The sequence below is a fragment of the Saccopteryx bilineata genome, chromosome 5, assembly GCF_036850765.1.
Source record: "Saccopteryx bilineata isolate mSacBil1 chromosome 5, mSacBil1_pri_phased_curated, whole genome shotgun sequence".
Lineage (NCBI taxonomy): Eukaryota > Metazoa > Chordata > Mammalia > Chiroptera > Emballonuridae > Saccopteryx > Saccopteryx bilineata.
In genome coordinates, this window is record NC_089494.1 from 260,719,854 (window position 1) to 260,747,851 (window position 27,998).

The following is a 27,998-nucleotide window of genomic DNA, read 5'->3' on the forward strand; positions in this document are numbered from 1 at the left end:
GACACCTTAGTTGTTCATTGATTGCTTTCTCATATGTGCCTTGACCGCGGGCCTTCAGCAGACTGAGTAACCCCTTGCTCGAGCCAGTGACCTTGGGTCCAAACTGGTGAGCTTTGCTCAAACCAGATGAGCCCGTGCTCAAGCTGGCGACCTTGGGGTCTCGAGTCTAGGTCCTCTGCATCCCAGTCTGACTCTCCATCCACTGCGCCACAGCCTGGTCAGGCTTAGCAGGTGACTTGATGTTATTTACGTTGTTCAGATAATTAACATTACCATCGCTGTTCTGGTGTTCTGTATGTTAGTAGTGTGGCTGAAACACCACCCCTTTTGAGCACAGCAACACTGTACTCATTCTTCTCCTGTCCCCTCCCCGTGGTCCCCGAGGACCTGCTCTGAGGAGGAGCTAATGTTGCGGTCACTCCCCATCAGACCCCATGGAAGTGCCCTCCCCACCAGCTGCCCCAGCCTCCTCTCTCAACAAGTTCAGCCCTGCTCTTAGGCTGGGGACTCTCCTCACACGGAACACCTGGCAACCTCCCTGTTCCTTCAAAGCCCCTGGATGAGGACAGGGATGCCCCAGGGGAGTCGGAAGTGGTGGCGGCAGGGGGAGGGAACATCTTTGCTGGAAGCTTAACCAGCTCTCAGCTTCCCTATGAGAACTCAGAGTCACCCCCTGCTCGGCCTCACCTGAGAGCGATGGCAGCCACTTCCGACACACAGTACAGAAGTCCAAAGCCGTGGATGGGGTACCGTGGGGCACTTGGCATCCTCTGTCTGTTACCTGGAGGCTGCTTCAGTCACGCCCACCAGGTCCCTGCCCTCATTTGACCTGAAAGTGACGGTGAGGACTCAAAAAAACAAGGCACCGGCGCCCCCTGTCGGTCATGCTCTCCCATGGCAATGCCTTGTGCATTCCAGGCAGCTGTTTGCTGGTTACTTTAAGGGAAATGTATATCCGTTGCTGGACTGTTCTGTACACATATCCGCAGGTCATTGTTTGATGGTGTTTTTTTTTGTTTTGTTTTGTTTTTACTGAACTACTTTTTTTTTTTAGAGAGAGGAAAGGCAGTGCGTTTTAAAAAGGCCTAACAGTCCAAGTGCTTCAACTTACAAGCTACACAGTCATTGTCAAAGCCCCCTCCGTGCAAATGGAGTAGTGACGCTCGTGGAATCAGGCCAACACGTCACACGGGCTGGCGGCAGATCCGGGATGAGTGAGCTCCAACGACCAAATGTGCGGGCTCGTTGCGGTGAGGTTACAGCAGGTGAGTTGTGAGGAGGAGGTGTTCCTGATAAACTGAGTGTCAGGGGCATCTGTCCCCGCAGCCAAGGGCCCCATGGGAAGACAAGTCGATGTCCTGTTTCCTCCCACGGGCGTGTTCCTGGGCCTCACTCCAGCGGAGTCGGGGGGCGGACCAGAACTTACAGATGGGGTGGGGGGAGGGGAGGCAGGAATCCTAACAGCTCCCTGGATGAGTCCTCTGCACACAGAAGTGTCAGACTCAATGCCATGGGGACCCTACTGTAGTTGAGGAGCGTGCTGGTGGTGCGTAAGAGAAAAAAAGGCAAGTTATATGAAAATTCAGTACATATCAAAACAAGCCAATTGTTTGTGCGCCCGTGTGTGTGGGCACGCGCATTAATAGGTACCTAGGAACCCACAATTAACAGCAATGACCTCTAGATTGCAATTTCTCAGACTCTGACTATTAGCATTGGGGCCAGATGATTCTGGGGGGCCGGGCTAAATGTCCTGTGCATTTTGTAGACCCCAAGCCTCTACCCACTAGATGCCAGCAACACCCTCTAGTGGTAACAACTGAAAACGCCTTCAAATGTTGCCATGTGTCCCCTGGGAGCAAGAGAGCCCCACCTTTGAGCCACTGCCTTAGATGGAAGACAGGCTAGATGATGTTTTACTTTGTTTTTAGTCTATCGGCCCATTTTTAAATTTTTTTTCAAAAATTAACAAAGTATTTTAATCATGTAAAAAATTACAGTTTTTCTACATGTCCCTTTGCCTGTGCTGGCAAAAAAGAAAAAAAAAACGCACTCAGATGAAAAGATATTCGAATTTACAATAAGTAAACTAACTTTATTATGATCTAAATATAATTTTGGAAAAGCATCTGCAGAGGCCTCCCAATGTCAGTATTCCGTCAGAGGCTTTAAAATATTTATACCCTTTGGAATAAGCATTCTGATCTTAAGTATATGTCTTAAAGAAGCACTTCTGACTATAGAAAATGCCTTACAGATATGGTGGATTTTTGCAGAGTCACTTATAAAACAGAAAACTAACTTTAGGAACTAAAACACTTTAAAACTAACAATAGGAAACTAAGTTAATTATGGCACATTTACTTGGTAGACTAATGCAGGATTAAAATGATATTTACAAGGCATTTATAACACCATGGGAGAAAGGTGTATCCCAGATTGTTAAGTGGGGGGGGGATACAAAACTGAAGATATCTCATCGTCACTGTCAAGTGTAACAATAACAAAAATGACAAGAACCGCCTGTGTCTTCAGGGCTAGAAGAAATACACCAACATGTCAAAAAGTTATTGTTGCCTGAACAGGTGGTGGCGTAGTGGATAGAGCTTCGGCCTGGGATGTAGAGGACCCAGGTTCAAAACCCTGAGGTCACTGGCTTGAGCCCAAGGTTGCTGGTTTGAGCAAGGGGTCACTGGCTTGGCTGTAGCCCCCCCCCCATCAAGGCACATATGAGAAAGCAATCAATGAACAACTAAGGTGCCAAAACGAAGAATTGATGCTTCTCATCTCTCTCCCTTCCTGTCTGTCTGTCCCTATCTTTCCCTCTCTCTGTGTCTCTCACTAAAAAAACGTGATTGTCAATTCACCAATGTCATCCTAGACAATTCCATTCTCTCCACTTTTCTGGAATGTCCAAACTTTCTACAAAAACATGTGTATGTATTTATAGGGAGAGAGAAAAAAAAGAGTAAAAATATTTCTTTTTTAAAACTTTGAAATGATAAAAACAAAAATGTGCCAAAATTCCAGGTAAGAAATATGTCTTTATAGTGAGCTATGCACAAATTTCCATCCAAATGATAAAAACCACTTTGTTCAGAAATCAAACACCTTCAGAAGGTACAGTGTACAGGCAGCGTGAACGAGGTCATATGCCTCGTTCTCCAGCTCTGGGCAGGATAAAATCAATGGGTGATGAGCCCACCCAGATGGTCCGTAAAGGTTGAACGTAGTAACATGATAAATTGCAAACAGAAAAATGATGTTCATGAAAAATAAACTGGGTAATTTTTCCCCCCCAACCTAGGATGACATTCTTCAAAACCAGAGGATCCCATTTAGAAGGAGATAAAGTCATTTGGGTTTGATTAGAATTCGCTAACCGGGGCAGATTCCAGCCGCCTCGCTGATCTTGACCTCCCATGTTTACATTCACCCAGGGCGGACAATTCCAGCCCGCAGGACACGCAACCATGGCAGACAAAAGCACGCCCTTGCCAGCCCCTCTCGCATCTGTGAGGCAATATTTGCCCAGCCGGGCCATTCATTCCCAGGTGGCTTCTGCACGCTCTCTTGTTAGCTCCCTCCTCGGCCTTTCATGTGGACGCAGATTAGATCTTACAATAGACCTCAAAGAGGGAGGCAGCTGCGTGCATCCGGTAGAAAATAGAGAAGGGCATGGCCAGGTTGACCACGACGATCCAGGGTTCAAAGCCAAAGACGATTTCCTCCAACCCGTTGTCGTACTCGGGGCGGCAGCCGAAGGCGGGCGGGATCCAAAGCTGTAAGAGAAGGGAGACGGTCCGTGCCACCACCCAGGAGGTCCCAACAGATCCCGGGTGCTCAGGGACAGGGAGACTGAGTCGCACCTGTCACCGTGATGGGCAGCCCCTGCGCCAGAGGCTCTGTGCAGTGCCCAGGTGTGCCTCTCTTCCCCAGTTCTCAGGGCTTTGCGCCTGCCTCTTCCTCTACCAAAGACCACCAGGCTTCCCTCTGCTAAATCCTACCTTCCTCCACGTGCTGAGGCACCACCCCTCCCAGGAAGCCCTCCTTGATCTAAGCAGCCTGGGCGGGAACTCCCTCTGTGTTCCCAGGGCCCCCCAGTGTTTATCTACAGCCATGGTCTCCTGTTTACCACGCCCGTCTTGACGCACTAATGCTGGTGCTTGGAGATTCCAGCCACACAGGTCTGGGTGGTGAGTTCTGTTGTCTCCTCTGCCTTGTCCTTGGCGTAGAGGCAGCCCAGAGCCTGCCCTAACCTATGATCAGCAGGAGGAGCGCATGCTTTGGAGCCAGACCTGAGTTCATGCTACTTACAGACTGTGACTTCAAGCCTCTGGGAACTCATCTGTAAGATGGGGATGCTAACATCTGTCTCAGAGGGCTCAGATGAGAATAAAATGGTAACTGATTTGCAAAACCTAAAGCAATCACCTATTATCTCCAATGCTCATGGAACCCACACCCCGGCCCCCTCCTTCCCAGCCTGTTCATGTTCCTGGGCCTCCCCTTAAGTTGTCGGGCTCCCAGGCCACTTCTCTTTCGGACGGCACACCTCCGCAGCTCTCTCCACCCCGCGCTGTGGCGGGCAGCCCCTGGGAGGACCCCTTTGACCCCCAGCTCCTGGGAGTCACAGCCTCATGGAGCCCCATTCCCTCAAGGCAGGCTGAACCTAGCGACTCGCTTCCAGCAAACAGACAATGAAACAAAGGGATGGGCCGTCCCTTCGGAGATTCGGTTACAAAGGGACCCGGAATCCATCTTACTCATCCCCGCCTTGCAAGAGCGGAAGCGGCTGCCATGTTGTGAGCTGCCCTAGGGAGAGGCCATGCGGCCAGGACCGGAGGGAGGTCTCAGGCCCGCGGCCAGCAAGGAACGGGATCCTGCCCGCAGCCCCATAGGTGGGCTGGGGAACAGATCTCTGATCCCACCACCAGTCAACCCTTGAAATGACTGCCGCCCGGGCTGGCAGCTCGCCTAGGGCCTGAGCAGAGGCACCGGCTAGGAGTGCAGTCCTGACCCAGAGACACTGTGCAATAGTCAGCGTGTGTGCTTTTAAGTGTGGGGGAGTTTATTACGCGGCAATCAGTATCTGGGCCCGGTGGCTTTCGTGAACATCTGCATCTGGAACGCCCTCTAGTTCCCGGCTCTGTCCCCTGTGTTGTTTTCTAGGCTCTGGGATACGATACGTGGTGCCCTCCCACCACCCCGGCTGGTTCTCACCCCCTCTCCTTGGCGGGCTCCCCCTCCTTTGCTCGGCCTCTAAACATTGGCTGGTCCCGGGGCTCACTCCTGGGTCCTCTTCTCTGTGCATGAAGCCCAGGTCCTGTTTCCACACTCACCCAGTTATAACATGCCACCCACTCAGTGATAAACACCAGCTGCTGGCCCGTGACTTCCCGTGTGGCCACAGGCTGCCTTCCCGCCTCTCCAGCAGGCCCTGCCCGCCTCCCACGTTCTCCAGCACAAACCCCAACGCCAGGCGGTGCTCTGCGTCTCCTCTCCTCTCTCCATCTATCCCTGCCACCACTGCCCCAGTTCACGTCCTCCTCATTCCCCATTGGCAGCTGCAGGGGCTTCTGGTCCAGGCTCCTGCCTCTGGTCTTGCCTGTCCTCATCCTGACCGCACACTGCTGCTAAGGGGGTCATTCCAAAGCACAAAACAGAAGGGCCCCCCTCTGAAAGCCTGGACTCAGCCAGGCTTATGAAGCTCGCCTCAAACCGACCTAAGGGAACTCTCTGTCCTATTTCTCCCTCTGCTGCTCCGCTTAACAGGTGTGGAAGTCCTGCTAGTCTATTTGGTGCTCCTCCAATGGGCCATGGCTTCTTTTGCCTCTGTGGCTTTGCACATTCTGTGCCTTCTGCCCAGAAGGCTTTTCCTTGCCTTGACTATCTGGTAACCTGGCAACTATTCCTTGAGGCTGAGGCAGGAGATATTCAGTGACTGACTGTACCTTGCTACCTTCTGTCACAGAGGCTGGGAAGCAAACCCTCCCTTGTAGCTAGGAGCAGCCAAGTGAAAGACATTGCCATGCACCATTATTTCCTCCTCCTTCCTGTCTTGACACCAGACGAGATGCCTGGTGCTGCTGCAGCCGCTTCTGACCATGTGGCACCAAGCACACACCCAGCATGGTTGAGCGGGAAGGTGAACAGTGCTTGGATCCTGGGTGACACGGTTCAGCTGCCAGGCCAATCCCGAGCGGCCAACCTCCAGAATCCTTGTTCTTAAGACTGAGGATACTGCTGGCTGAGCTTTCTAGAATCTGCAGCCAGAAACACTCCTAATGAAGATTGGGCCTCATCCCAAGCACCCCGGACTCAGAGCAGTCCCTCACTGGCCCCCTGCTCCTGTTACACCTTGCACATGCCACGCTCTGCACTGTACTTTTTCCTTGTCCCCCTCCCCGGCCAGTCGGTGACCTTTATGAGTAAAGAGACGGAGCCTTCTCGCCTTTAGTCTTCAGTTTCCACCCCGGCTCCTGGCCCAGGGCAGCTGCTGAGCAGGTGTGGGCTTGTAGGCTAGAGCCCTACATTCCACCCTCATTTTGTTTTAACCTTACACCAAATTATGTTGATTACAAGCTGCCTCCATTCCTTCCTTGCAAAGGGCAAAAGAAAGAGATAAATTGATTTTAAAAAATGAAAAGTAAATGGACGCAGATTACCGAAATATTGCAGAGGAACAAGAAGGCGGCAATATTCCGCAAGACGCTCCTCCTGGCATTGCCCCGCAGGAAGTGGGGGCGGCCGGCGGGGCCGGGGGCCCCCTCCCAGCCTGGCTCCTCCCAGCCCGGCTCCGGCTCCCCTTTGCCGCTGCCTTCTCTCAGGCACATCCTCCCGTTCCCTGCGCGTGGCTCCTGGCCGCCCTGGGGAGCCGCGTCCCCGACCCGGTCCAGGTCCCCGGCCGCCGCTCCGCTCTTGAGACAGGAAGAGGCGAGGGATGCGCCGCTGCCGTGGCTGCCCTTGCAGACGGTGACCACGCGCAGGGTCCTGATGTCCTCGGAGAGCCTCCCCGGCACGCGGTGCGTGGACTCGATGATGAAAAGGTTCTGGATGTACTTCTCCACGATGACCAGGACGGAGTAGGGCAGGTTGTACCAGGTGTAGGAGGGGCGGGACTCGGCACAGAGGATGGCCAGGATGGAGCCCCAGGAGAGCAGCCAGGAGCCAGAGGCCGTGCCCACCAGCAGGTCCGCGTCCAGCTTGCGGGCCGGGTTCTTGGACTCGTCCAGGGACTGCTCCTCGAGCCTGGAGATCCGGATGCCCAGCAGCCCCGCCGCCCCCATGAGCATCAGCAAGGTGGTGGCGTACAGGTAGAAGAGGATCAGGGCCGACTCGCTCTTGGTTTTGGAGCGGCCGATCCGAATCAGGTAGACCACCACGACGCCGATGGTGACGGCCAGCGCGGCCAGGCCCAGGGCCGAGCCGGCCACCGCCCCGTGGAACTTGAACTGGATCTTCTGGTGCGGGGAGCCGTCCACTTTGCGCCCGATGTTCTTCCACAGGACGTAGAGCATCGTGGAGGCCAGGATCTGGTACTCGATGTTGAAAGGGTAGAGGTAGTAGATGCCGTGGGAGATGGCGGAGCAGAGAGTCGGCGGGGTGCAGTTACAGGCCGGGGTGTGGTCATCCAGCTCTGGGGAAAAGAGGCGAACACAGGGGCAATGAAACAGCCTGGACACGTCTTTTCACTTGGGTTTCCCCCATTGAATGACAAGCTCTCTTTCGTGGCTTATTGCCATGTTTAACATCATGGCTAACTTGACAACCTTATGAACATTCCCAAAAGAGAATGAATACACGAATCATATTTTCTCCCTGCATTAGAATATTTCTTTGTAAAGCCATTATAAATGGTATGGCAGGTAGAAATTTCCTTATCAGCATATGAAACCGTTCATGAGATATTGTCCAACCAAAGCAACTTGTCAAAGAGGCTGGAGCATGGCTTCACTTTTGTACATTATACGTCTATAGGATGATAGACAGGCAGACATGGAAAAACCTGAAGAGACATAAACAAAAATGCTAACGAGGCTTAACTCCGGGAGGAAAAGTAGTGGCTGGTTTTTCTTTTCTATTTTTCCAAGACAGGAAACTGTTACATGTCCCTTCCCCCAGCTTTACAGAGATACGGTTAACGCCATTGTGCGAGTCTATGGTGCACAATACATTATTTCCTTCTAGATTTTGCTTCCCCGTGTTTTCCAAACTTCCAGCGTGGATATGATTTACATGTGTGATCCAAAAATTATTTTTAAAAAGTAACTTTGTGAGGGAAAATGCCCCTGCTCTCTAGCAGAGGTCTTCGTCTTGAGCATATCGGATGCTGGCAAGTAGGATGTGAGATGGGCCCCCTCCTACCCCGATGGCAGGGGAGCAAGTGGGCGCCACCGTCTGGGAGGTGCTTGGCCAGGGTATAAAGAAACAGTTCATTACCGGGAGGGAGAATGGTGTGAATAATGAAATGTGTAACGGAAGCCTTAAAGGTGATATAAATATAGTTTTTGACCTATAATTCCAATCTATTCTAAGGGACAAATCAAAAAAATAATCAAAGTTTTAGGTAAAATTTGTGTGTGGGTGTGTGTGTGTGTGTGTGTGTGTGTGTGTGAGAGAGAGAGAGAGAGAGAGAGAGAGAGAAACACCTCAATGTGCGACAATTCAGAAATTAAGTGATTTAAGTACATCCATCCAGTGAGGTAGAAGGCAGCCATTGAAAATTATAATTAAGTTGTGTTTCAATGATACAGAAAAAAAAATCATTTTATAATAACAATGAAAAAATTGTAAGAACAAGTTCTGTATCCAGTATTTTTTAAAACCACAACCCAGTATTCAGTTGTAAAATCAGCTTAGAAACTAGCAACTGGCCCTGGCCGGTTGGGTCAGTGGTAGAGCGTCAGCCTGGCGTGCAAGGGGTCCTGGGTTCGAATCCCGGCCAGGGCACACAGGAGAAGCGCCCATTTGCTTCTCCACCTGCCCCCCTCCTTCCTCTCTGTTTCTCTCTTCCCCTCCCGCAGCGAGGCTCCATTGGAGCAAAGATGGCCCAGGCGCTGGGGATGGCTCCTTGGCCTCTGCCCCAGGTGCTAGAGTGGCTCTGGTCGTGACAGAGCGACGCTCCAGAGGGGCAGAGCATCGCCCCCTGGTGGGCAGAGTGTTGCCCCCTGGTGGGCGTGCCGGGTGGATCCCGGTCGGGCGCATGCGGGAGTCTGTCTGTCTCTCCCCATTTCCAGCTTCGGAAAAATACAAAAGAAAAAAAAAAGAAAGAAACTAGCAACCAACTTTTTAACAGAGCAGAATTACAACGGAATAAAATGAGATACAATGAATGGAACTAAACACATTAGAAATGTGAGACTGTCTCTGATATATTGACTCTTATTTTATAATATATGTGTACACACATATGAGTGTGTGTGCTTTTGAGTTACCATGTAAAATTTGTTTCTTCTCATAGGTTGTAGTCGAATAAAGGTTAAATATATTCAGTATACTCTCAAATATAAATAAACAGTAAATGACAAAGAGAAAACCAAATGGTAACTGCACTTAACTGAATTTCTGAGCAGGTATTATTGTGGGTTTGTTTCTATGCACTTTGTCATTGTTTTAATTTACGATATGCACATTTCACTGATAGAATCAGAGAGGCTCTGTGGGGCATTGGTTACATTCACTTTTGCAGAACACTGTGACTTTCCATTCATAAAGAGCTCGCCTACCTCTTGTAACCCCATACAGTACAATGCAAAGACCAGGGAAGGAATCAGGAGGGAAGGTTCAGATTCAGAGAATTGTTAGAGCTAATGGAGTCCTTAAAAAAAATTAGCTGAATTCTATCTTTCCCAGAGGTCTCTGGAGCCAGATTGCTAGGATTCAAATCCTGGCTTGATCATTTATTTATTCACTGTGTGGGCTCGGGCTAGTTACTCAACTTCTCTGTGGTGCAATGGCTTCGTTCGTATAATGAGGTCCACGTCACCTCCCTCCGACGTTGGGACAAGAATTCAATGAGCCACGTCAGGGGCCTCGAACAATGCCAGGCATTCAGCAAATGCTTAACAAAACTTTGCTTTTGTTATTGTCGTCACTGCCGTTACTGGTGTTGATACCAATGAGGACTTGAGGCCAGAAGAGAGAGAAGGACCTTCCCAAGAGTGGGGTGGTGAAGAAATATAGCATGAGCCCTGACTTCCTCATCCCCACCCCACTGGGGAAGACACAGGTTGAAAGTCTCTCTCTGTGGCACGTACAGCTAGTACAGATGGAGAGTACAGTGAAACCGTAAGGGCTCTCTCAAAGTACATGGCTCTGGTCTCCCCGCTTTACAAATGAGAAAAGGGAGGTTCAGAGAGGTTGCATGGCTCCCAAAGGTCGCACAGCTAGTATGTGATGGGAACAAGTCCCAAACCCGAGACAGCAAGCTCCCAGGACATTGTACTTTCTTCTACGCCCCACTCCTCTCCACCCCAGTATTCTGATGTAGAAGTGATAGATCATAAATGGTAAAAGACTCTGGAAGGACATAGTAAGGTTAGTGCTACAGGCTCTCACATAGGAACGAGGAAGAATAAAAATGGGCCAAAATTATAAGCAAAGGAGAGCTAAATGAAAACTTTAAATGAACTAAAATCAATTAACCAAAACCTACCATTAGATGTCTAAGGATTTTTTTAAAGCTATACTTTTAGGAGAAAGAACTGGTCATAAGGGCTTAATTAAAAATAGTCCGAAACAACCGCCAGTCTTCCAAGGTGGTAAACAAAGACGTTTATGTCCATACCAACCTGGACCACGTGGACGGTGATCCTGACAATAACCCCTGGGTCTGACAAGCCCCTGAGTCACTGAAGAAACTTCTAATTATGCTCAGCACGCTCAGCACACCCTACTTATGGAACCAGGAGGAGAGACTCAGGAGGTTTTGAAAGATTTTCAACAACAGGGGATTGTCTGGCCAACGCTGAGCCAGACGGACCCTGCAGTTCTACGGGACTTGTGCCTTCACCTCTGAACGTTCTGGTCTCTGCAGGTTTCCCAGACGTTCCAACATGGCGGCAGGGGAACGCTCCCCACTCACCTGTCGTTATGTTCCCAAAGCCCAGGGTGATGAGCCGTTCCTTGTGCTCGTTAAGCTGGTGCTTGGACTCATTCAGGACGCTGTTGGCCCACAGGAGCAGATTGGTGAACACCGAGTGAATCACCCCAAATCTGAAAAGCACAAGGACTCAGTTCTTTGTGTGTGTGTGTGTGTGTGTGTGTGTTTCTCTGAAGCTAGAAACGGGGAGAGACAGTCAGACAGACTCCCACATGTGCCCGACCGGGATACACCCGGCACGCCCACCAGGGGGCGACGCTCTGCCCACCAGGGGGCGACGCTCTGCCCCTCCAGGGTGTCGCTCTGTCGCAACCAGAGCCACTCTAGCGCCTGGGGCAGAGGCCAAGGAGCCATCCCCAGCGCCCGGGCCATCTTTGCTCCAATGGAGCCTCGGCTGCGGGAGGGGAAGAGAGAGACAGAGAGGAAGGAGAGAGGGAGGGGTGGAGAAGCAGATGGGCGCTTCTCCTGTGTGCCCTGGCCGGGAATCGAACCCGGGACTTCTACACGCCAGGCCGACGCTCTACCACTGAGCCAACCAGCCAGGGCCACAAGGACTCAGTTCTTGAGAAGCCCTGGGAGGCTGCAAGCTCCATGGAGTGAGACAGAGACATTGCACACACACGCACACACAAACACACACACACATGCCTCCTCCTAGCCATGATTCTGGTTTCAACAGGCTGCTCGGTCTCTGGGTGGGTCCTCTGTCTGGCTGATGCGGGTGGGGGTGGGGAGGCAGTTCCATGGGAACTACCGAAACCACAGTCTTGGCATTCTGCCTTAATCTTGAATTTGACAGTACTCAACTCATTGTCTACGGGACAAAAAGAAAGTGGGTTTTGGAATCAGGGACACAGGGATGATAAATTTTTAAAAGTAAGCAACCAACCCTATCGTACCCCAAACCTTTTCTTCTAGAGGGGAAGAGGAGAGAACAGTGAAGGAATGATGGAAGGGCTACACTGGAAATCTGGAGAGTTGAGTATGCCCTTACCGCTGGTTGGCCAACACAACAATCATCATCCGACCCCTCTGTCTTGACACTCACCTCTACAAGCCAGAGACTTGTCTGGCTTCCCTTGCAGCTAAGCATGGCCACTGTGGCCAGTAGGACGTGAGGTACAGCAAAGCTTTTGTTTTCTTAATGAATGAGATAAGAATGAGAAAAGCCAATGTACTGTCATTCTTCCGTTGTTTTCAGCCTTGGGCGCGGACATGAAAGCTGGAGCGTTGGCATCTCTGTTGTGACCATGAAGCAATCGACATGGATGAAACCCTAAGCCACTGAGGTCGGCAGAGTGGAAACATAAGAAAGCCTGTGCTATAACCACACTGTTGAGCTTCTGGAGTCTCTGGTAGGATCGTTGATGAGGGCATGGTCACAAATAGGGTAAGTAGTGATGGTAAGTGATATTAAGGTTTGAAGAGTTAGTAAGCAGCTGTGCTGGCTTAGTTGGACCCCAGAGCCCAGCCCTAGTCTCTGTGCCATGTGGCCTTTTAAGGAAGAAGAAGAGGGATGGACTGGAACAAAGGAGGTGACCCGATTAGCCAAAAAGTATATACCCGGAATACATAGATACAGACAACAGGGTAGCAGTAGCCAGAAGGAAAGGGGGGTGAAGATATGGGGAGGGGGGCAAAGGGGGAGAAATGGGGGTGGGAAGAGACTTTGCATGGGGTGGGAGGCATGCTGAGGGGTGACGGTGGAGTTCCCGTGAGTTAGACACTTGAAACCATGTCAACACAATAAATTAGAAAATAAAGATTAAAAAAAAGACATGGGGTAGCTGAATGGATAAGAAAACATGACCTGTATACATGCTGTCTACAAGAGACCCATCTCAGAGCAAAAGGTATACACAGGCTGAAAGTGAGGGAATGGGAAAAAATACCCCACACAAATGGAAATGAAAAAAAAAGCTGGGGTGACAATACTTATATCTGACAAAATAGTCTTTAAAACAAAGGTGATCGTGAGAGACAAAGAAGGTCACTACATAATGATAAAGACAGCCACCCAACAAGAGGATATAACCATTGTAAATATTCATGCACCCAATATTGGGAAAAAACAAAAGAAGAGGAAGGAAAGGGATGAAGTGGAAGGTGGACTCCGGACTCGGGGGAAACGGGGAGAGAGATGTAGGGAATATGGTTCCAATGGGGCCCCTGCCTGTTTCAAAACCTGCGAAGCCTCCCCCTGCCTGCCGCTTTAAGACTTATTCACATCAGTAGCTCCCAGGGTGGTGAGCCATGGGCCTCGTGTGTAGCAGGTGCCACAAATACTGGTGATTCGAGAGGCATTCCTTGAAACTGATGTGCAACTGATTGCTCCTCAGCTGGAGAGCAGGAGCCCAGAAGGTGCATGTCCCCTCTCTGTCTAACTAAGAACATCTTGTCCATGACCAATCTTCAGGAAAATGGTGCAAGGGGTCCTCAGCCCTGACCTTGTCTCTCCCCTGGGTCTGAGCCCCAGCCCATCCCTCCAAGGCTCCCATGAGCGACTGCAGGCAAAACCCCGCTTCCTTTGGCAGCTGCAAAATGTCCCGGCACCGCCGCCCACTGGGAAAGGAAACAGCTTCCCAGGGACGTCTGAGTCAGGTGTTTGCCCACCTGCGGGCCCTCACTTGCCTGTGGCCAGCCTTCCAGAGAGTCTGGGAGGTGTTGCATAGAGCCTTTCACCAAAGCAGACAATGCCGTTGGCCTCAGGCTGGCTGGCTTTTCTTCTACTTATAATGCAGGGGACTCCCTTTTCTTCTCTTTCCTCATCCCAATGGCGGTTGTCCCAGCCCAGAGCCACTGAGCCCGAGGACGTGATGGGGCTGCTGCCATTGGTTTGACCTGGAAATTGTCCTACAAGCTCAGGGTGCCGGCACTTTCTCCTCACAGCTGTCTGTCTCTATGCTTGGGTCCAAACCCCAGACCACAGTGCAGAGAAGGCTCCCATGAGCCATTTCAGATCTGTTTCTAGATTCAGCTCTGCTTTCAAAATGACTGTTCCACTAAGCCTCCCCCTTGAGGAAAGGAAAGGATTCACACCTGTAAGAGGAATTCTTGGATCAGGAAAAAAAAATCCCTAAATGTTCTAAGAGCATGGAATGGTGGGATGTTGCCTCCAAAGACCAGGAGAAAGCAGTAAGTCTGGGGGTGGCAAGTTCCTGAGCCTTCAGGGCCTGGCCAGAAATGTTGGGGGACACATACATGTAGTCCATAACAGGGGCATTATGATGATTTTAAAGTCTGCTGGATCCTGACAGGTTTTATCAGGAAACAAAGTACAATTGTAAAGCATAACTGTGGAGCAGACAAAACAAGACCCACGCCCCGGAACAAAGCCCGTGCTCTGAAGCTGGGAGCAGAGCCCAGCTGCTGATGGGAAGGAGGGCAGGCGACACACTTGTCCACCTCGCGCCCCAGCATTAGGGACAAGGACGCAGCCCCCGGCCCGTCGCTGACCTGGGGAACTGCCTGCCCCACCCCTGGGATGCAGAGAGCCCGTTACCAGGGTGACCCTCACAGAGCCACACGGGGATGAAACGTGAGGATGAGTGTGCCAGTCTCTGTCCTGCTCAAAGGGACAATTAAAGATGTTGTCACTGGGTCCTTGGGACCCGGACCTCATTGGTCCCTGCTTTGGTCATGTGGCGCCACCTGCCCGTCCCCCACCCCTGCAGGCAGGAGAACTAGTGGCCACTTCGGGACCCTCCCCTGCCTCTCCCTCCCTTGCTCCTCCCCCAGCAGAAGGCCTGGCTTTTTGTCTTAAGACTGGGGTTAAAGGTCACTGCCAAGGCCACTGCTTGGGGCAGCACAGGGGCTAACAGAGGCTGCCAGTCAGCGCACGGCTCCGGGACCCAACGGTGCTCACACCTGGGATATCTCCCCGTTATCACTGCCCAACCCCCGTGGTGCTGGCTGCAGGCCCTGCACACAGTAGGAGCTCAATAAATGCCTACCGGCTTGTCGAAGCTGACCCTTTGTGCACAGTAAGGTTGGTAAGTTGCTTCTGTTTCAATCATCTATTAAAATAGTTCTATCCAGCAGTCATGCATGAATCAATCTGTTCACTAGCAGTCCTGGGGAAGTTTTTCACAGACAGGATAAGGGGGAATGTTTCTATAAACATCCATCTGTGTGTGTGTGTGTGTGTGTGTGTGTGTGTGCACGGAAGGCTTTCTCACATGATAATAACACTGTGCTTTTGGCCCTGGCCGGTTGGCTCAGCAGTAGAGCATCGGCCTGGCGTGCGGGGGACCCAGGTTCGATTCCCGGCCAGGGCACACAGGAGAAGCACCCATTTGCTTCTCCACCCCCCCTCCTTCCTCTCTGTCTCTCTCTTCCCCTCCCGCAGCCAAAGCTCCATTGGAGCAAAGATGGCCCGGGTGCTGGGGATGGCTTCTTGGCCTCTGCCCCAGGCGCTAGAGTGGCTCTGGTTGCGGCAGAGTGACTCCCCGTAGGGGCAGAGCATCGCCCCCTGGTGAGCAGAGCGTCGCCCCTGGTGGGCGTGCCGGGTGGATCCCGGTCGGGCGCATGCGGGAGTCTGTCTGACTGTCTCTCCCTGTTTCCAGCTTCAGAAAAATACAAATAAATAAATAAATAAATAACACTGTGCTTTTTATCCACCCCATTACCCTGTGGACTCTTTCCCCTGACCCTCACAATCAGCAAGAGAGAGAGAGAGAGAGAGGCAGGAGGAGATAATCGCAGACCCAGCACTTACTGAGTACGCACGCGCGTGGGCCGGGCACAGGCTCTACGTCAATGCCCTCGTTCAGTCCCGAGGGGTTGGCTATGCTACTATCCCCGTTTTACTGGTGGGGGAAATGAGGGTCAGGAAGGGAACGTGTCTAAGAAGATGGAGTTAAAATTCACACCCTCGCCATCCAGGGCTGTCCCCAGCAAGGGGACTGAAGGTCAGAGGGCCTCCTCTCCGGCCACGAGAGAAGGGCTTCCCTTGTCAGGATGGAGGGGATTGTTGGTCGTATATTTACGTAACCCAAGCACAATGGCGTCTGGTTTGTTCTAAAGAAGCACCGAATTCCACGTGGAAAGCGGGGGCAGGCGGTGTTTACCTCTCCAGTGTTTTGAAAGACTGGATGACATCCTTCGCGTGCCCCCAGAGGAAATAGACCTAGCCGAGACAGAGAGGAGAAAGCACCGTCAGCGGGAAGCTGTCATCACACCTGCACACTTCAGAAGCGATACAACTTACGGAACAGGTGTGCTAAATGCTGAGCCCGGGAGGCTGGCATCGGACCCGTGCCCAGCTCCTGGCGCCCCTGGCCTCGGGCAAGCCGGGGCACCTGTCTGCACCGGTTTTCCCATCTGTGGAATGGGGGTGATGATGGACCCTGCCTCCGAGGGGGTTGTGATCAATGAAACTTCTCATAGATTTCTAAAAGATTTTAACCCACAAGGTGGCTAACAGGATAAAAGTGTTTCACTGACCCAGAGGTGCGACAGTGACGGCACAGGGCTTCTATTGGGTGTGACCCAAGTTTTCTGAAATAGATGGTGGCAATGGTTGCCACAACCTCACAAATACACCAAACCACTGAACTGTACACTTCCAGCGGGCGACCGGCATGGCAGGTGAATTGTACCTCAATGAGACTGTCATGTGAAGACTGCCCCCACCCTTTTCTGGTGGCGTCTGGCCTGGCAGGGTCTCCCAACTCCTCACCAGCACACGTTCCGTCTCATAGGCTTTTCCCGCCAAGGTGGCCAGGGACGCAGAGTCCGGTTGTTCCTGACGGAGGCTGAAGGATGGAGCCCCAGAGGCGGACTCACGGACTCAGCTCCCCTCACACAGCCCCCACGAGTCCCGGTTTACGCCCTGGGGCACACAGGAGCCACAGCAGCAGAAATAAGCGTCGTGCGGTTTACCTGCACCAGGGTGTGGACGGCGTGTGCGACGGGGAACACTCCTTCAGTGGCTGACAAACAGTCAGAAAATCCAACGAAGTACCCAATTTTAAGGCATCCCAGGATGACGGTAATAACAGCAAACAATGTGATGCTACCTAAATTGGGGGGGGGGGAGGGTGGAAGGGGTGAAAACACACATGTCAGTGTTATTATCTACTGATATCATTTCAAAATATATTATACACATACACGGTCAACTGATTGTCAAGAAGGGTGACAAAACCATTCAATAGAGGAAAAACAGTCATGTCAGCAAACGGTGGCGAAGAAGAATGCAGCTGGACCCCTACGATGTACAAAAATTAACTCAAAATGAAACAAAGACTTACATGCAAACCTTAAAGCTGTGAAACTCTTAGAGGAAAAAGCTTAATGGGAAATCTTTACGGAGCTGTACTGGGCAAGGCTTTCTTGACTATGACATCAAAAGCACAGGCAATAAAAGTAAAAATAGATAAATTGGACTTCATCAAAATGGAAAAAAAACTAATACATCAGAGGATACCATCAAATATTTATAAGTCATATCTGATAAAGAGCTGATAAATTTTTTTTAACAGCGACAAAAAAAATACAACCCAATTAAAAAATGAGCAAAGGACTTGAATAGACATTTCTCAAAAAAAAAAAAAAAAAAAAAAAAAAAAAAGCTAATTAACACATGAAAAGATGCTCAACATCACTAATCAGTAGAGAAATGCAAATGAAAACCAGCTCCCATCCAAGGTGGCTGATATGAGAGAGAGAGAGAAAGAAAGAGAGAGAATAACAGTGTTGGCAAGGATGTGGAGAAATCAGAACCCTTGCGCCCTTTTGATGTGAATGGAAGATGATGCAGGCACTGTGGAAGAGTGCGATAGCTTCTCAAGTGATAATAATAATAGTATTTCTGGGTGACCCAGCATGTTCCACGGCTGGGTATACCCAAAAGGACTGAAAGCCAGGACAAAACGGGATATTTCTACGCTCACATTCATGGAGCGTTACTCACAACAGCCAAAAGGTGGAAGCCAACCAAGTGTCCATCAGCAGATGAGTGGATACACAGAACGCGGTCTATCAGTACGGCAGGTGCCTCCTTAGGAAGGGAAGACATTCGGACACATGCAACAACCTGGCTGAACCTGGAGGACATTACGCCAAGCGAAAGAAGCCGGTCGCAAAAGACAGACACTGTACGCTTCCACCGACATGAGGTTCCTTAGAGCAGTTCAGGTCACAGAGCCGGGAAGTGGAATGAGGTTCCTTAGAGCAGTTCATGTCACAGAGCCGGGAAGTGGAATGACAGGTCGTTTGTCAGGGACCAGGTCCCTGGGAAGTAGAATGACAGGTCATTCCGGGAAGTGGAATGACAGGTCGTTTGTGAGGAGGGAATTGTTGGTTGGGGGAGCGGGGGAAGAGGGGAGTTGTTGTTTCATGAGTACAGAGTTTTACAGGATGAAAGAGCCTGCAGCTTAGTTGCACAATGGGAATGTACTTAACACCTCTGTGCCGTACAGGTAAAAATAATTAAGTTGGTAAATTTTTTATGTAGGTTTTACCACAGTGAAAAATAATAGACATATATAATAAGTTCTACTATTGGCCGGATAAACTGAAACTAGGAGACAGTCTCAGGTCCTATGATTCATACCCACCCCATGCTTATCCCAGGGGCTGACAAATGGTGTCCCTTCCACAGACTGGCTGCTTCAGCGGTAGGCCTCTAGAAGATTTCCCCCAAAATGATCCATCTAAGGGCGGCGCTGTTCTGCTCAGAAACCTCGGCTCTCAGCATGCCCTCCCTCCTGGGAGCATGCCTGCCCCTCCGCCCTCCTTCCCCCACAGGCGAGCATCTCCTAAAATGTAAGGGCCCCCACAGGACTTCCAACCAGGGAGCAGTGGGCGGGAGCAGCTCATCCCAGCTCACCCCCCGACCCTGCCTCCGAGGCCCCCTTTCCTCTGACGGCCCAGTGTGGGTTCATTTCTCCCCCACAAGGTTTCCAGGGAGCCAAGGCAGCCCCCCAGGCCTCTCTACTGTTGCTTCTTCCATTCCAGGCCCTTCCCTGTGTCAGTGTCCCCAGGTGGAACACACTCACTCTCAAAATCAGCTGGACTCGTGCTGTGAACTCTTTCCTGCATGAAGTCAAGAACCCACATTTCTAAAAAAAAAAAAAATGTTAATTAAAAAACAAAAACAAAAAGCAACCCAATTCTCTAATCCTAAAATCCTGTTCTCTAAAGAATAAAGGCAAGGGATACATAGGCATGGAGGAACTCACTGGACTATCTTTGCAACTCTTCTATAAGTCTAAAACTTTTCTCAAATACAAAGTTTTGTTTTTAAATGATAGGTGAGGGCTCTCGAATAGTGTCATGGAGAGGGGTCTATGCTGCACGAAGTGAAGAAAAGAAACTTTCTTTCATGGTCTATCCAGCATGGCTGCAACAACAACAACAACAACAAAATATATATATATGTGTGTGTATGTGTATATATATATATGCATATAAGAAAAAGACTGGAAAGGAATGTACAAAATACATGAACTAGAAACTTGCAAGAAAGGAAGAAACTAGCCAGAAAAACACAGAGACCATGAGGACTTGATCGACGTCAAAGTTCCTAATCCCACCCTGACCGCCATTCACACATCCTCTCCCACGGACGGGAGGAAACTGGATCCTGTGTGACATGCTTTCCCGCGTGAGAGAGCGGAGGGCAGGGGCCCTAGCAGTGAGCTATAATGTTACAGCCCAGCCTAAGGAGCCTCCCGCCGGCCGTAATGCAATCGCCTGGCTCCTTGCCTTTGAAAGCCTTTTGGAAACAACTCTAAGTCACTTTTTAAAAAAACCCTGGAACCCCCTCTCCCCCCGGCCAGTGAAATCAGAAACTTTGTAAGAGCGGAGATTCAATGGCACTGCTCTGAAAGAGCCGGACAAATGCGTGGTTCGTTTCGATGACAAAGAGGCAGAGCAAGATGAGGCGAGGCCAGTGGTTGGGGTGGCAGGGTCACAGGCTGGAGCTACGGGGACCCGGGCACCTGTCCAGTGAGTTCCAACAAGTTCTTCCCCTGCTCCCAGCCTCTGTTTTCCCATCCATAAAATGAGACTGGCCCACAGCACTGGTTCTCGAACTGGATCGTGTGTCAGAATCACCTGCAGGGCTTGTTAAAACACAGCTAGCTGGGCCTCCACCCACTGCAAGTCACCAGGCTTGGCGGGGAGTCCCCAGATTTGCATCTCTAACAAGTTGCCAGGTGGGGTTGATACTGTTGGTCTAATAGGACCCTACCTTGAGAACCCCTGGTCTAGAACACCTCTGTCACTGACATTTCAACAGTTGTGATAAATACGTCAAGGACCTTCTCACACTCGTGAAGTCTTTCCTTCCTTCATTCAGGCACCATCCATGAATTCATTTCATCCATATAATTATACAACAAATATCTGGGGGCTCCCATTGTGCACAAGGCATTTGCCAGGGGCTCAAAGGTAAACCAACCAGGTTGCCGGGCAAACAAATTGCACGGGTCTACTATTGCATAAGTCGAAGTGTGCACAAAATACGGAGCGGGGAGCTGGCCCCGGACTTCTCCGCTGCAGCCTGGGAAACTCAGAGCCAGCGGAGGGGTCGTGGGAGCTAAAGCCCAAGCCAAGGAGAGGACTGCAGCACAAGAGCCCTGTCCCCAGCCAAGCTGTCACCTACTCATCAGGACAAAAGACAGCAAGATACTTGAAGATATGCAAAGTATAATTCATTCAACAGCTATCTGTCGAGCACCCGCTATGATCTCCAAGCACTGTCACGGACACTGGGGATGTAACAAGGTCAATGAAATAAAGTATCTGCCCTCAGTGAGTCTGACATACTGGTGGGGAAGATGGAAAATAACAAATAAATTGATACAGAAGAAGTGTCAGGGAGCTGTAGGGGCAGGAAGAAAAGCAGAGCAGGGAAGAGGGCTGAGGTTGACGGTGGGTGGTCTGAAAAGGACTCTCCTAGGATCGGAGAAAAATCTCATCCACATACTTGCCTGACAATGGACTTTAACAAGACAACCAATCCTCACAGTTATGGAAGCTGAAGAGAAGGGGGACCAATAGTGAGCAATAAACTTGGCCAAAGTTTGGAGAGGGAGACGGATTAAAAAATGGAAAGGAAGGAGGGAGGGAGGGAGAGAGGGAAGGAAGGAGAAAAATGGGTGGATGGATAGTCCAGTAGAAAGATAAATAGATTAACAGAAGAGAAAACAAGGTAACAGACATTTAAATCAAAGTGGATGAAGAAAAGCTGTCTGGAAATACGTGATTTACATGCTCTATAAAGACTTGTGATACAGAGTGAAGTTGGAGTCGAATTGGGTGGGAAGCAAAGATGGAAAACCTTTCAAAGGTCTTACGGTAAAGAGATGGGTACCAGGGTAAGTGGAGCAAAAAGAGGGAAGTGAGTGATTTCCAAAGGGCTGATCTCATTGGAGCAGAGAGGAAGTGGGAGGGTCCCGGAGCAGGAAGCCATGTGTCTTCCATGCCCTGCCTGGGGGTCTGTGCTCTCGACCACTGTGCGGCTGCCCCGACCCGCGTGGTCTGCGCCATCCTTGCCCTCCCCTGCATCCTTCTGGGCAGGGCCATGCCTGATCATTGTGCCACCCCCAGAGCCCAGCCAGTGCCTGGCACAGAGTGGGAAGCTCAGTCCAAGAGGCTGAACGAGACCAGACCAAAGTTTCTGCTCAGCCACTGCAAAGCTCCGAAGACCCTTCTGCGCGGTGGAGAAGACAAACGCAAGATGGAAGCAAGAAGGCTGTGCCTTTTCCAATATCACACCATCTGCCCCGAAGCGAGGAGCCTGTTCCTCTTCTGCTCAACTCTGTCGGAATATCGCCAGCAATGGGGCTCAACTCTCCTTCTAAAGCCTTTCCAACAACCTGGTCTGAAAAATGGGGGTGACACATCCACGTTGAGAACTGCTGTGAGGTTGAAAACATTCCTCTAGTCACAAAGGTGACATACTGTATGATTCCGTTCACGGGACGTGTCCAGACCAGGCAACTCCGGGGACCCAGAGTAGACCCGTGGTTGCGGGGCTAGTGGGGAACAGAGGTGTAGGGAGACGATGGCTAAAGGGCACAGGGGTCCTTTCTGAGATGACAACGATGTCCTAAAGTTGACTGTGGTGACGGCTGCGCGTGTCTGTGACTATGCTAAACGCCGTCAGGTTGTGCACCGTAACTGGGCGAGTCGTAGAGTATGTTGACTCTATCTTAACAAAGTTGTTTACAAACAGAAAACTGGAAACGGCGGGGACACGCTGACGTGGGGCGAGGCTGTCACGGTAAGATGAGCACGCACTCTGAGGACGGAAAATGGGTCCCAGGCCAGCCAGCGTTCACGATCTTGCTGCATCTGCCCGGAAACCCACAGAGTGGATCCGTCGGTCCTGGCTTCCCTGCCAGACTGCGGGCTCCCTGTGTGCAGAGACCGGTGCATCTGTGTGTCCCGTAGCCTCTAACCCTGCCCCAAACCCCAGTCTCTGCCACCGTGCCCCACAGCGCTGGCCCCTCTTCACACATGTGCTCAGACACATCTCCCTCAACAACCTTCAGTCTCTCCCACGTGGGACAGCCTGCTTCCCCAAGCCACCACTGTGTCCCCGCATTGTGTCTCTGCGGCTCACACATCCAGCGCCCCAACTGGTCTTCCGTAGGCAGTGCATTCTACCCCTACACTTGGAGTCCCTACAGGACAATGAGCACAGTGCTCTGAGCAGCCCCTTTCCCGGATGGCATGCTGGACAGAGATGCCATGTGTCATTTACACAGCTGTGCCTCATTTTAAGTAAAAAAAAAAAAAAAAGAAAGCTGATCTCATAAAGGACGTAAAGCTGAGGACGATTATTCACATACACACACACACACACACACACACACATACACACACTCATGAATCGCTGTGACAAATACCGTATTTTTCGCTCCGTAAGACACAACTGACCATAAGACACACCTAGGGATTTAAGGAGGAAAATAAGAAAAAAATATTCTGAACCAAATGGTGTGTTAAAATATTTAATAAAATACTGTGTTTTTCGCTCCATAAGATGCACGGGCATTTTCCCCTCCACTTTTGCGGAGGAAAAAGTGAATCTTATGGAGTGAAAAATACGGTAACTTGGCCAATGTTTGTAATGCACCGGCATTCCGACATACTCAGTAACCGTGTCCGTTCTTCTTACTGTTGTCATTCCCATAATTTTGTGTTAATAACACCTCTCTGGACTTGAGGCAGGACAGAAACAAGTGAAAAGAATGAGCTACTTTTACTACTGCCATCTTTTAAGAAACTAGAAACAGCAGAAATAGGGCCTGGTCATTAATGAGATGAAGCAGCTGTTTACCGGGTTTCAGGTCACTGCACACGGGCCAGCAGGAGAGAGCCAGGTGCTGTCACTTATTCCAAAGAAATCAGTCTCTTAGCAAATAGAGGAGCTGAATGGGAACGTCATTCCGACCAAATTTCTAAGAGTGGGTCAATATCTTTTGTTCCAAAGGAAGTGAAGAAAGAGTGAAGATAGGGCAAATACAACACGCGGTCATTTAATTGCACTGCTAAATTATCAGCAATACGAATGTTGAGGTATGAGGAAGCAATTCTATTTCTTGAGTATCCTGAGAACTTAAACTGTTGAACTTTCCAGCGTTGCATTGATACCTAGATATACACCAGTCCATGTGTGTCAATGTCAGGACATACACTAAACCTTCAGCTAGCCCCCCAAAAGAACTCAGGATGTGACCAGACCTCCTGCCACCCATCCTCCCAACCACCCAGCATCCGCGATCCAGACCCTGGACACATGACGGACAACTGTCCCGGACCAATCCAAGGGCTAACAACGCAGGACTGGTTCTTCTCAAGGGTATAGCTTTTACTCTAAAAACTCGGAACTTCTCTTCCTTCTTTGGAACACCTCTGTTTTTGTTTTTGTTTGGTGTCGTTTTGTTTACCTGTATTTTTGGTTTGCAAACCCTAAGACCTTTAAATAAACCTTTACCCTTTATTTCTAGCCAAAGCCTCCTGACTCTCTGTATTCAGTCAACAGAAGTCTTCACTTTCTCACACCCAGTGGGTGGAACAGAATGTGCCCTTCTCAAAGAAAAGCCTCACAACCCCCACCGACACCTGGAAACTTCCTCTAGAAAACCTCAGTGCCTGGAATTCCTCCAGCTGGCTCTTTCTCAGGGCCCCAGACCTCTAAGGGTGTCGCAGAAGGCGGGGCAGAGCTAAGACACACCTGTCTTTCCAGCTGGGATTCCAGGGGAAACCTCAGTCTCTGCTGGGGTTGAGGACCCTTTCCTTGGCACCATGGCTTCCGACATTCTTGGGGAATAATTGGCCTCTTGCTTATTGGGTGAGCCACAGCTCATTTAGAGGGATGGACAGTACTTTGCAAACTGTGTTCTCAGGACAGCTCCCAGCCCCTCCCTGAGAGGCGGTCAGGATTCTTCTTTTCCCGACGAGAAAACTGGTACACAGAAAGGTGATGGTGATGGAACTGAGACACCAAGCCCCACCCTCCCTGGCCAGCACCATTGCCATTATCCTCCTGTCGCCTTTGAAGAAAGGTTATGTTATTATGGGGCAACTTGCTGAGTGTCTAAACAGCCACCATTTAGTGAACACCTGCCATGTGCTCTCTCTCTCTCTCTCGCCTCATTTTTTCCTTCACTACGTGGTGTCTAACAGACATCTGAGATTGTAACATGTCCGCAAGAGAAACCTGGACTCTGCGTCCTCACTTCTGCTCCCGCCCCCCCCCCCCCCGCCACACCACACCCCGTTTTCTCAATCCTCAGAAATAGCAAGTACACCATTCATGTACCTACTCAGGCCCCAATGCGTGGAGCCTTCCCGAAAGGAGGGAGAACGTGAGGGAAAAGGGGAGGAAGAGAGGAGGGAGTGAGGAAGGACAGGAAGAGAGGGGCGGCAGGGTCTGGGAGAGTAAAGGAGAAAGGAAGGAATGGATGAGGAGGAAGGAAGAAGGGAAACAGAAAGGGAAGAAGAACAGAAGGACGGAGGAGGGTGAAAGGAAGGGAGGAAGGGAGGGAGAGAAAAGGAAAGGATCCTTCCACTACAGAAAGCATAGGTCAAAAGCCCGTGTTTCTAATATTGTTTTAGCCTGTGCAAGTCAATATCCTTGTAATCCCATTTCATTTCTGTTTGGTTGCTGTGCCATGGATCACTGCCCTTCACAGAGACAAGAGACCGTGGACCTCCCCTAAGCAACCATTTTCAGAACAGGAATCTGGGCCACCCCGCAGCTGCGTCCTGTTTTCCAAAGGCAAGATGAACTAGAGACAATCCCCGAGCCTAAGAAATCTAAAATCTGCCTGACCAGGCGGTGGCACAGTGGATAGAGCGTCGGACTGGAACGCGGAGGATCCAAGTTCAAAACCCCGAGGTCGCCAGCTTGAGCGCAGACTCATCTGGTTTGAGCAAGGCTGACCAGCTTTAGCCCAAGGTCACTGGCTTGAGCAAGGGGTCACTCACTCTGCTGTAGCCCCCCGGGGCCAAGGCATGTAATCAATGAACAGCTAAGGTGCCACAAGGAAGAACTGATGTTTCTCATCTCTCTTCCTTCCTGTCCGTCTGTCCCTATCTGTACCTCTCTCTGACTCTCTCTGTCTCTGTCACACACACAATAATAATAATAATAATAATCTGAAATCTCATCCAATGACAAAGCTCATATCCAACATGAGTCACAATACAAGGCAGAAATTGACAAGGACCAAAAGAGCTCTCCCCAGAGAGCCACGACGACCCCCGGGAGTGAGCAGGTGGATGAGGGTGGCCTTGGGGCCGACCTCCGACGGGAACAGGAGTGGGAAGGAGAGCGACTGCGCGCAGGGCACCCGCCCTGTACCCGGCAGTCATCGGTCCTACTGAGTGCGATTCCCGCTCCACACGAGCTGACACTAGAAGGGGCAGATTGAGAAACCGGCTGACGATCACGCAAAGAAGGGGAAACCACACGCTGAGCTTTACACTCAGATTTCAGCAGGAGCACTCAACTAGATGTGTGACGTGTCTGTGCCTGGCCTGTCCCGGGAAGGTTTCTCAGACGGTGGCCTTCTCCCCAGACACCCCGCCGCCTCCTCCCCTTGACCTGCACCATGTCTGTCTCCCTCCCAAGGGTGAAAGCTCCTTGGGGGGGGGGGGGGTCCTATCCTGACAGTGTTTCAACGGATATGTTGTGAGTACCTAGAAAGTGCTTCTATCCCCCCCTGCCCGAACTTGATCTCCTCATCATTACTTCATTCACCACAACTGCGTTTCCTTAGCTCCTACTCTATGCCAAGCCCTGGGGGCAGGGGGGCGGATGTAGGGCTAAAAGTTGAGCATCGTAGATCTCCCCTCTGGTAGAGGGGACAGAAGTGTCAACAAGCGGAACCGTTTCTACCCAGGGCACAGCCAGGGGTGGAGAAGTGCGGTCAGAAACTCTGAGGTGGGGGGATGTTGGGGAGAGGGCCCGGCAGGTGAGCCGTATTCCAGGAGGAGGGAACAGAGTGTGCGAAGTCATGGAGACATGAAGTATTGTGATGGGAACTTAGAGGCTTTGAGCCTGCGCAGCACAGAGCAAGGGATCTAACGAAAGATGTCGTTTGCCCTGGCGGGTTGGCTCAACGGTAGAGCGTCTGCCTGGCGTGCGGGGGACCCGGGTTCGATTCTCGGCCAGGGCACATAGGAGAAGCGCCCATTTGCTTCTCCACCCCCACCCCCTCCTTCCTCTCTGTCTCTCTCTTCCCCTCCCGCAGCCGAGGCTCCATTGGAGCAAAGATGGCCCGGGCACTGGGGTTGGCTCCTTGGCCTCTGCCCCAGGCGCTAGAGTGGCTCTGGTCGCGGCAGAGCAACGCCCCGGAGGGGCAGAGCGTCGCCCCTGGTGGGCGTGCCGGGTGGATCCCGGTCGGGCGCATGCGGGAGTCTGTCTGACTGTCTCTCCCCGTTTCCAGCTTCAGAAAAATACAAAAAAAAAAAAGAAAGACGTCGTCTGGGGTCAGATCTTAGTAGGCCTGGAATGCCACCTCCATCACGGGGCCCGTAGAACCACTGCAGGACTCTAAGCCAAGGAAAGGTGTGAAGGGGTTTGTGTAATGACAGCTCTACCACGGGGATGTAAGGCGAGGACCTGAGGCTACCGCAGTCATTCGGGCTTACCCAAAAAAGAGAAGGAACGGAGGAGGGTAGGACGGGAGCGCCAGAAGACAGGCGGAGACAGGAGAGATCAAAGGGAAGAGGTCGCACGGGGAAAGGGCTCGGAGCTGCCCGGCCGAGCAGGAGGGGCCCCGCGCGCCCGCCGCGCCCGCCCCGCCGGCCCCTGCGGACTCACCGCGCAGCCAGCGCGCGCCGGCGTGCGTGTCCTTGGGCCGGAGGAGGCGGCGGTGCGCGGCGCTGCGGCCCACGTACCACAGCATCCAGAGCAGCTGCAGCAGCATGAGCGCCGTCAGGAAGCACAGCAGGTCGCTCTTGCCCACGCCCGAGGCGTGCACGGCCCAGGCCAGCAGCAGCAGCAGCCCCGCCACGAACACGTTCAGGCCGTACTGGCTGCTCAGCGCCTCGGCCAGCTTCTGCGGGACGCTGGCGCGGACGGCGCCCCGCCGAGGGGTCGGGGACTCCGGGGCCAGGCTGTGGGGCTGCAGGCAGGCCGCGGGTGCCGACGACCTTCCGTCCGGGGCGCTCCGGGCCGCCTGGGGGGAGGCAGGCGCCCCCTGGCCCTCGGGCATCCTTGAGTGACCCGCCCTGAGGGAGTCTGGTCCCGGGGCGGCTGCGATCCGTCCCCCACTTGCTACCTGTGACTCAGTCCTTGCCCCGACGCCCTCTCCCAATCAGTCTCCCTCTCCGGATCACCCTCCGACCTGCCCCTTGCCCGCAGTCAGTGTACCCACCGGGTCCCCTTACCACCGTCCCCCGCCCGGCTGACCCGACTGACCCG

General features: G+C 51.6%; 1 protein-coding gene across 1 annotated transcript; it reads right to left on the reverse strand.

Annotated features, from left to right (window-relative positions):
* Nucleotides 1–3,611: 3,611 nt before the first annotated feature.
* Nucleotides 3,612–27,954, reverse strand: OTOP1 (otopetrin 1). The gene is made up of 6 exons (XM_066233240.1): nucleotides 27,396–27,954; nucleotides 16,988–17,124; nucleotides 16,174–16,232; nucleotides 11,087–11,217; nucleotides 6,669–7,639; nucleotides 3,612–3,782 (listed from the first exon to the last, which is right to left on the reverse strand). The coding sequence occupies exons 1-6, from the start codon at nucleotides 27,787–27,789 to the stop codon at nucleotides 3,612–3,614; spliced, it is 1,863 nt and encodes a 620-aa protein (XP_066089337.1). The 5' UTR covers nucleotides 27,790–27,954.
* Between the last annotated feature and the right edge of the window lie 44 nt (nucleotides 27,955–27,998).

Excerpts from the sequence above, each read along its gene's own strand:
- OTOP1 (XM_066233240.1), bottom strand. The coding sequence starts at position 27,789 with ATGCCCGAGGGCCAGGGGGCGCCTGCCTCCCCCCAGGCGGCCCGGAGC. Across the intron at positions 17,125-27,395 it reads CGGCGCGCGCTGGCTGCGCG|GTAGCATCACATTGTTTGCT; the intron begins GTGAGTCCGCAG and ends CCCCCAATTTAG. Across the intron at positions 3,783-6,668 it reads TGTTCCTCTGCAATATTTCG|CTTTGGATCCCGCCCGCCTT; the intron begins GTAATCTGCGTC and ends CTTCTCTTACAG.